This window comes from Coturnix japonica, chromosome 4, assembly GCF_001577835.2.
Source record: "Coturnix japonica isolate 7356 chromosome 4, Coturnix japonica 2.1, whole genome shotgun sequence".
Taxonomy (NCBI): domain Eukaryota; kingdom Metazoa; phylum Chordata; class Aves; order Galliformes; family Phasianidae; genus Coturnix; species Coturnix japonica.
The window spans coordinates 35,215,896-35,225,365 of record NC_029519.1 but is presented as its reverse complement, the minus strand read 5'-3'; the positions used below and the strand labels follow the sequence as shown (position 1 = coordinate 35,225,365).

Sequence of the window (9,470 nt, the reverse complement as noted above, 5' to 3'; positions counted from 1 at the left end):
TCATCTAGGAAATAAAATTTCTACAGCACAATTTGTACTTCTATCATCTAAAGATATATAGAAGAAGGAGAAAAATCATAATCATGCTATATGCCAGACAACTGAAACATGGTAATATTCTAGTATTGATCTTCAGAGAAGAATGTAAAACTGACAATGCTGTAAAAACGTATTAATTATCTATAGAGGCTATGTACTTTCTATCAGACTTTTATCAATGGGATGCTGCACCTTCCCTGCAGTTATAAAATCTCTCTCTTCAAGGTCAACTGAACATAGCTTTTCTAAAAGTAGAAATCAAATGGATCCCCTACAGACAGCAGCTCTTCAGATAGTAATGCTTTCATTACATTTGTTTTTCCTGCAGGAAATCATAAAATGCATTACTGGCAAAGGCACTTGATTTAAAGTAAGATTCTGCTCTGAACAGTGACTCCATACAAGACCGTGTTTATTGCTTCTCAGTGACACTGTAACTGATACTTGTTGTAGAAAGAAAATATTATCTGTTCTTGAATATCTTCCAAACTCATCCTAGAATGACTTTTCCCTGTCACTGATCATTACGAGTTATAAGCACACCACAGATGAAATTATGCCCTCAGAGATATCTGTGCAACCTCATTACTCTCCACTAAGGCTGTGCAGATATAGTTTGGCTGAATCTGTCATTGCTGTGACATTATCAGATCCCAAAAGCAACTTGCAGAATGAAATCATAGTAAGTTATAAAATTTCTGCCATACTGTAAAGATGAGTACATAAAACACACACTACTGTATCAGCAATAAGTATGAATGGTCGAATACAAGGGATAGCTAAGTAAAACTTAAAAGCAAATGACAAACTTTGAGTCTAGCATAAGACACTGGTATCTGGATTTAGATCTTCACGTGTCTGGAGTAATCCATCCATGAGGAGTCACTGCTCACTTTGCTTTGAATGAAAATGAGAGAAAAGAAACTGTTAATTCTTTCACTCTTGTAAAACATTCTAATGTCTTCTTGCAGTGCTAGTCAACACGTTTTTTATAAGTCACTGCTAAGAGTACAACAGACTTTCTTTCAGAGGTTCTTCAATGGACTTGGAAAGAATGACAGGAAGTGTAACAGTCAGAGGAAGAGAAATTCTTCTTACAGACACTGAGTAGTCCCATTCTGAAACAAAGCCAAAGCTATGTTGGTGAAAGAATAAAGTGGTGATGACAGAAAGAAAACCTATTACCCTCTTGTCTTTTGCCATATCCCAACCTCATCCAGAAATTTACAGCTCTGCAACTGTAAGCTTTGCTTTTGCTGTAGGTTATTGCCTCACAGAAATTAAGACTTACCTCCTGTGTGCTTCCTTCCTCCTCTACTTCTTCCTCTAATCCATCCAGAATTCTTGCATTTCTGATATTTTATCTGTTGAATGAACATTTCCTTGCCCCACATTCTGCTGCTAGGCACAAGCGCTGAGGGAGCCATACCATAAAACACAGCTGAAGGAAACAGTTTCCAGAGGGGACATATTCTTGGTGTAGTCCAGCTCAAATGATTTTGAGTTCACAGTACAATCTGAAACCACTTGTGCTGCCTTGGCTAAAAGGAGCATATCCTCCCTCTGCACTTCTACCAAAGGTCCTATCCATTTCATGAAATGCTGGCATTTTGCCTATCCTTTCTTTTAGTCACTGAAATCTAATTACTTGCCAGCCAGGTGAGCTTTAAATGCCCACCCCATATTGCACCAGTTACAGTGGTACTGCAGACAGCCTTCATTTCAGCATCAGCTCTGTAAGCCTACAGGGTGAGCAGCAGGTGCCAAATACATACTGGTGATCAATTACAGCTGTCAAGCACTCCACCCAACCTTCTTAAAGGCCGGCTGCATTATTACCTGGGATTTGATGCGCTACAGTGCAGTACAGCTCCTGGTTTTGGTACTAAAAACACTGAACACACACTTAATATCATGCAAATATGACTGAAGAGCACCTTTCAGCATCATCCAAGGACAGAAAGGTAGAATTCCAGTGTGATGGTGACAACCCTTCTGCTTCTACCATGCACTTCTAGTTTTTCAAATGTCCATTATCATAAGCAGCAAGAAATGGGCAGGTTTGGAAGCCGCTGTGTTTAAGGCACTAAGTTGTTTAACAAAAAATGTGTACACCCTTTGCAAACAGCTCCTGTAACTTGAGGCTGGGAAGGGCACTGCCTAGTGATGTGCACCAGGGCACTGTAAGGACTGAGAAAACAAATAAAAAAGGAGGAGAGGGAGCAGAGGCATTCCTCCCTCTTAACACCAAGCAAACAAGTCATAAATGGTGGATTCTACCCTCTCGTGCTGAATGGCAACAAACATTTGGAGTAGAAATGTACATAATTGTTCTGCTTTTCATAGTTGGAGAATTCAGTAGGTTTCTTTCTCAACACCTACATGATTTAAAGAAAAAAAGTCAGTAGACAGAACAATAATCAGTACATTCTTAAAGTGTAATCCTTGCTTCACAGGGAATGGATCAATCACAGAACAACAGCTTTCCAAGGCACCAGGAATATCAGCCAATGAAAACATGCACTGAAAGGCTGAAGCAATAACGTTCAGTCATGCATAGAATGACACGTAGATCTGCATTTCTTGATAAAAATCATTACTTTCCCACTCCTCCATTTCCAGCGCTCAGGTCTCTCCATCATATTAACAACTTGGACTTTTAAATAACTTTTCTCCCAAACATTAAACTACATGAATTACCTTTTAAAAATAGCACAGAAATGAAGAACCAATACACATAATCCCAATGCAAAATATTTCCTGTTCAAGCAGACTTCAAAACACGTTCTAAATCCCTGCTAAAAGAACCAGGAGAGGTTGCTAGGACATCTCCCTCCAAGCACGTGATACATAAGCAAATAAGAAGCTGAATATTTAGGCATTTCGCAAGGTTAACAAGTTTGCTGTTACAAACAGCAGCTCTATAAAAGCAAGAGATGTGGTTCTTATCTGTCTTTCCTGCGTGACCCCCAACTAAACTATTCACATAAATTGTCATGGCAACTTAAGACACAAGGATACTAGCAAAAGCACGTCTATTCCCCTTGGAGAGATTTAGAATAGCAAAAGCTCTATCCATTCTGATGCTGGCAGAGACTAAAGCCCTTCCCTGATACATGATCAAAAACCACCCCAACTTCTTGCTGAGGCGTTGCTCCCAGACACTTTTGCTCAGGTTGCAGTCGTAAGTCTCCAGCCTAGGTCCAAAATGAGAATGGATCATTTGGAAGAAGTTCTATCTTGGGTACTTCACTGACTCTTACTAAATTTGATTTGAGTTCAGAAAGAAATCAGCCTTTCCAAAATGAAGCATATAAGTCATCCTTAAAGCAACAAACACAGCTACACTGAAATGGAAACATGCACTAAAAGAGGGAAAGCATCTTTCTGCCAGTCATTAGGAACACTCTCAGTAAGAGAAAATCCTTTGCAAATTCAAGTGGAGCCTCATTAATACAGCAGGCAATACAGGAATCCAAAAAACAGAAACAAACACAGATGACAGCAGATAAATAAGTATTTATTAAGGTTCATCTCAAAACGCACAAAAATGATAAAGGACATTAAGGCATCTCGTAGTCAATAACCATTCATATGGTAAAGATGAGTTTTCTTTCTGATAATAAGAGCACAGTAGAAAAAAAGTTTCTCCAACACATTTGGCAGTGCTGACTTGTCACGCTGTTCCACCATTCAGCCAGCAAAACCCTTCAAAGAACGCCCACTTCTCCCGTAAAAGAGCTACAAAATCTAAGAGTCATTGAGAGACACACTAGATAACACTCTGCTTTCCCCTCAAACACACGACCTTCTGTAAAGATGCACACTGGAGAAAGACTAACAGATGCATACTTCAGAGAATAAAGAATGCAGTCTAGTTGGAACCACTAATTTCTTTGAGAAACTAGAGCACTTGTCCTTGCTTTCGCTAGTACTTGCTATTTCAGCCAAAAACGAGTTAAAAGAGAACAAATTCTGCCTCGGGATGCAATAATGTTAATGCTCTACTTCTACATTTGTATTAGATAAACAAATGACAAAAGTTTTGTTTCCATGGAATAATTTATTTGGATGAATTAAGCTGTCAAGTGAGTAATCACTGTTATAGTGCTGTTTTCTTCCATTGGAATAACAACATCAGGATGTTTACAGCATCATCAGGTTCACTATAAAAGGATTTTTCTACAGAGTAAGATATAAATTACTAAACACCGCACGTAGCACTATTCATTTTACCACATTCACCCTCTGTATCCTTTTTTCACATTTTTACCTCCATTTAAGGCAAGTTTAGTTTTCGAAGAAGACTGCGTAGTCTCAAGACAAACTTGTTTGTCTAGGTTTACGAGTTAGAAAATTGAGCTTTATAAAATGATTACTTCAACAAATAAGAAAGCTATTAAGAGAAAGACGGTGACCCAAAATTGCACTGTATTAAGAGGTTGAGTTTCCATGTACCAAAGTCCTTTATTCATCATCTTTAGAACCAGTTTTGCTTAACTATAGAAGAGACACAAAAAGAAAGTGTTCAAAGTTTAGACTGCCATTCCATTTATTAGGAAACAAGAACAACGTTATTTCCATCTTCCACAGACCACATGTATACTGAATTCATTCTATAGACTGAATGTGATAGTGTATCAAGGGATTGAAATGCACCAAAAATAATTCCTTAACTTTAAGCATTAAATAAGCTTATTTCCTGAACCTGAAATCCTATCTTTGTGTATTTTGCAAACTATTTGCAAAAATACAGAAAGCAAACAAGCAAAACAAAAAAAAACCATAAACAAACAACCAACACCCAAACCAACCAACCAACAAAACAAACCACAAAAAAGCTGAGGGTACAAGGTCTATTTCGTTTGACAATCAAGTCACCTGCTCTCCAAAATAGAAGATGTAGCAATTGAGAAAGTACCCCCACACATCTCTGGAAGACTTCCCTCGCAGAGATTCACACAACGCAAACATTAACTTATTACTTCCCTTTTTCTTTTTCCTAAAGCTAATTTTACAATTATTGAACATTGTGAACCTATTGGGAAATAGGTTCCAAGACATCCAGTAGAAACTGCTGCTTTCCATTCAGGAAAACTGCCTACAACCACCATCATCATTTGCTCGCTGTAATTTAACACCAGAGCTGGTGCTGGGCCTTACGCTGTGCAATTATAGTTGTGTAAAATAAAGTAGTTTGCTATCAAAATTGTCAAGCAGCTACATTGACTTCCTCTGAACAAACAAAACCTGGAAAGCATTTGAGGGCTACATAAATTAGAATCTAAAATGAGCAACAGTCTTACTGTTCTTGCTACTGCATGCAAATCTTTTCAATATGAAAAGGTAACTTGAAAATACTTACATGCTAGATGTATACACATATGAATCAGATGGCACGGTCAAATCCAAACAGAGATGGAAAGAAAAAGATCAGATTAATTTTCTTCAGATGTACAAATCAATTGAAATGCACAGAGGCAATATGCTCATAATACCGCTTATCATACTGCTGTACTACCTTAATGACGTCCACCCAGTTCCATCCTCGAGGAAGATCTCCTTTGTGATCTGCAGAATAACAAGGTCTTATTTTCAATGCACAAATGAATTAAAATCAACACACACAGTTCTAAAGACTGATAAATCTTAGTTTTCCATTACAAAACAATGAAGACAAAAAACATATTTCTGTCCTGAATGCATCCTGTACTTCAAAGTAATTCTGCTAAAAGGCCTCAGACAGTCCACCTGAATTAACAGACCATTTCAAAATGAGCTGACTCAATGATTAGAGGTGCATTCTTTCAACATGAATTTTAAACAGATTTTGCCATCATTACAGAGATTCCTGCATTTAGAATGCCAATTATGGATTTAAAGTAGGTAAGTTACACAGATAAATTGCTATAATGAGATATGATTTTTGCTGCATTGACAAAGCATTACCTAGGTCCTTATTAAAAACTGAAGCTCAACACAAAATTCATCAGCAGGGCTATGTTAAAACACTGAACTCTTTCCTATAAAAAATGCAGTATTTCAGTGAGAGCTCAAAGTGACTACAGCAGCACCTCTACCTTGAGGATACAAACTAATTAAAAGATTCTACTTTGGGTTCCAAGCAAACATAGTCATAGTTTCATAGTTTCATAGTTTCGTGCGGGTTGGAAGGGACCTTAGAGATCATCATTTCTTTTAGAAATTACATTTTTAATAACGTGAATTACTTATCAGGGTCTATCAACAAAAGCTGCTCCCTTTGTTGAAAGGGACTACTATGGCGTCCCAAATGCCTTCCCCAAACACTGTGTTTGAAAACTTTTGTCACAAACTGAAAGAACAAAATGAAATTAAATCAATGACACTTTGAAGTCCCTACTCTACAAGAAGCTGCTTTTACCAGAACTATCATCACAGGCAAGAATCATAAATCTCTGATCTCCTTTGCTTGTCTTAAGATTAAAAGCAGTTAATCACATAAGCAAGAGACTACTGACTCTAATTACATAAATGACATAACAATACTGTAGTGGACAAACCTGTTTTGTCAGCCAGCTTTCTCTTCTGGGTTTTGGATAACTGTTCCTTTTTGTCTTTTTTCTTATTTGCTGGTACATCGGGAGTTCCAATAGAAATACTATTGCTTACTGAAGTCTGGGAAAGGTGAAAACTGTTGTTAATATTTTGCATGCTAGTTCACCATCATACTCCAGAATCCAATACAAATACAGTGTAAAAACACATATACCTCTGTGTGCCATTGCTGTGAAAAAGAAAAGCCATCAGCAGTCAGCAGCTTTTAATCAACATACACTGATGACAGAAGTAGCTTTAAGAACCATGAAGAAGAGACTGGAATTATTCCCTTTCTGAATTGCAAGGGGTACTTCTTACACTATCAGAATTTGATGGTGAAGTGTGAATTAGTCTGAAGCAATTCAGACTTCCAAAATAAAAACAATGCTTTTTCCTCAAAGCAAGTCTGCAGCATGACAAGGGCCAATAAAGAGGAAGCTACAAAACTTGCTGAAGATCCTGAAGGTACATTCATGCAATTTATGGCATCCCAGGAAGCTTTCAATAACTGGCACCTGAGCAGGCATCTTTAATCTGGTCCAGTTCTCTTTAGCTTTGTTTCTGTTCCAAGTCTCCATTTTTATGTCACTTTGCGGCCCACTCACATTTTGCTATGACAGCAAAATAACAAACATGGCAGTTATTACTACAGAGCACTGTGGCACCATGATCTATGGGCCACTGTTTAGTTACAGACATGTATTAGTCAGTATACTGGGTATAAGCCCTACAAGTAGAGCAATGAAGTGAGTTTTTTACTAACTGCTTCTACATTTTTAAGTGAGGGATTTAAGTGTCAATTTATCAACTTACCACAGTGTTAACGGGCTGATTTTCCATGAACAACTCTTTATTATCTTTGGCATATTCAAAAAGTGTGTATGTCATAGCAGTTCCAAGATTAGCTTCAACTTCTACCATTAATTTATCCAATATACTTTGTTTAATAGCTGAAGATCTGAAAAAAAAAATAATCATAAAACTCATCTATAATCTAGACAGAAGAAAAGAAGCTCATCAACGAAAAAGGTCCCACGAGTAAAGTTAGGGAGCGAAGCTATTATACATACTTACATTCTGTTGTTGAAGAAAGCATCCATCGATATGACTGGTGCTGTTTGTGGATACGTTTCTGGCCAAGAAACTTCTATTAGAAAGGCTTTGGGATCTCCATTTTCGCCTATCTGAAAAGAAAGTGGGAAAAAAAACAACTAGAAAGCAACAATTTCCAGTCAGTTATCAAAGATTACATTGTCAATACACAGGTCTTTCTCTTATCTAAAACTAATCAAATTAATTAAGATAACAACTGTTTATTCATAAAGTTATTGGTCAGTAGTTAAAACTTTTATCTGGAAAATTTTTATCTAGATGTGAACATTAATCTCTAACCCATGGTTTTTATCCCAGGAAAAGCACAATAAGTTTTATACATATATATACATATTTACATATATATATTCAAGGCCAGGCTGGATGGTGGTGTCCCTGCCTATCGCATGGGATTGGAACTAGGTTATCTTAGAGGTCTCTTCAAGCTCGGTGATTCTATGATACATAAAGTTATTTCATTTCCAATGTCTGTACCAGTACAGCATAGTAGCTGACATTCAGTAGCAGCTGGCACAGAGGTAAAATACATTAAACTTCAAATCAGGCATCAGCAACATTCATCAAGACTTCACCTACACTGTAGCTGTCGGGTTCCCAGCAGTATCAAAGAAGAAAACCTGTAATATGGTTTACATACAAGTTCTCCCTTTCTCAGGAAAGCACTGTCTGTGCAATGAGTAAATCCATGCAGAAAGCTGCACAACCATGTTCCTCCTTGGCAGGGCATCTAAAAACCAAGCAGCCTTACTTTCAACAACACTACATTTCCCCACTACCTGTAAAGACTCTTCTTTTGTCTCAGTTTCTCAGCAGACACATTACAGAACACCTTTGTTTTATGTGTAAGACCCACCAGAGACCAACGAGACACCCCAACCCTTCTGACTTCCTCATGCATCTATTGCACTATGCTTTCTTAATCATAAAACTTCGTGTCAGACAAAAGCAATAAGGCACTTATTCTGTCACAGGAGTGATGCGTTACTGCTTTTGCCTGAATCACAGAATTATCAAGGTTGGAAAAGACCTAGAAGACCATCTAGTCCAACCATTACCAACACTTCCCAGCTAAATCATTCCTCAGCACCACATCCAAGCGTTTCTTGAACACTCCCATGGTTGGTGACTCCACCACCTCCCTCATTAAGTTTGATGATACTTAATTGAGTTTTCCTACATTTTGACTTCTTAACCGGCGACAACTAAAGCTGACAACATACAGAACGACGCCCTACAGGCTGGTCACGATGGGTCTTTTCGAAGAATAAAGTTTACTTAGATCAACGCTACCTGTGTCAAGGGAACAGCGACATCGGCCTATGGAGCACGGTGCTGCCTTACCCGGTACTGGAAGGACACGGGGCTGAGCTCCCTGAAGCAGCCGTCCCCTTCATAGATGGAGCGCAGCGCCTCCAGTTCCATCTGAGGGGGGGGCACAGAACACGATCAAAGACGTCGCTCCCTCCCGGCCCCGCATCTCCGGCTCTTCCCGCTTTCTCCCCCCCTCCCGGGCCGTTCCCCCCCGCCCCACTCCCCCATTCCCCCCGTCACCTCCTGATCCTCATTAGCCGCCATGGCGCGGCCGGCACCACGCGCGCACCCGCCCGGGGCTGCGCGGCCCCGCTGCTAGCGCGCATGCGCGGCAGGCCGGAGCGAGCGCCGCCGCTGTTGCCATTCCCTTCCCGTCCGCCTCATCTCTTCCGCCTTCCTCTGACTGGCTCCGGCACGGGGGCGGGGCT

The 9,470-nt window shown here is 39.3% G+C and overlaps 1 protein-coding gene across 2 annotated transcripts; it reads right to left on the bottom strand.

Annotated features, from left to right (window-relative positions):
- Window positions 1–848: 848 nt before the first annotated feature.
- On the bottom strand, window positions 849–9,392 carry RWDD4 (RWD domain containing 4). 2 transcript variants are annotated; one of them, XM_015861440.2, is made up of 8 exons: window positions 9,283–9,391; window positions 9,073–9,153; window positions 7,693–7,802; window positions 7,432–7,576; window positions 6,582–6,696; window positions 5,561–5,610; window positions 5,405–5,407; window positions 849–4,539 (listed from the first exon to the last, which is right to left on the bottom strand). In XM_015861440.2, exons 1-8 carry the CDS (start codon window positions 9,304–9,306, stop codon window positions 4,507–4,509), a joined length of 561 nt encoding a protein of 186 aa, XP_015716926.1. In that variant the 5' UTR covers window positions 9,307–9,391; the 3' UTR covers window positions 849–4,506. The 2 variants fall into 2 exon arrangements, with proteins under 2 accessions (XP_015716926.1, XP_032299916.1); XM_032444025.1 differs by lacking the exons at window positions 849–4,539; window positions 5,405–5,407 and adding an exon at window positions 5,414–5,485 and having other exon boundaries at window positions 9,283–9,392.
- Between the last annotated feature and the right edge of the window lie 78 nt (window positions 9,393–9,470).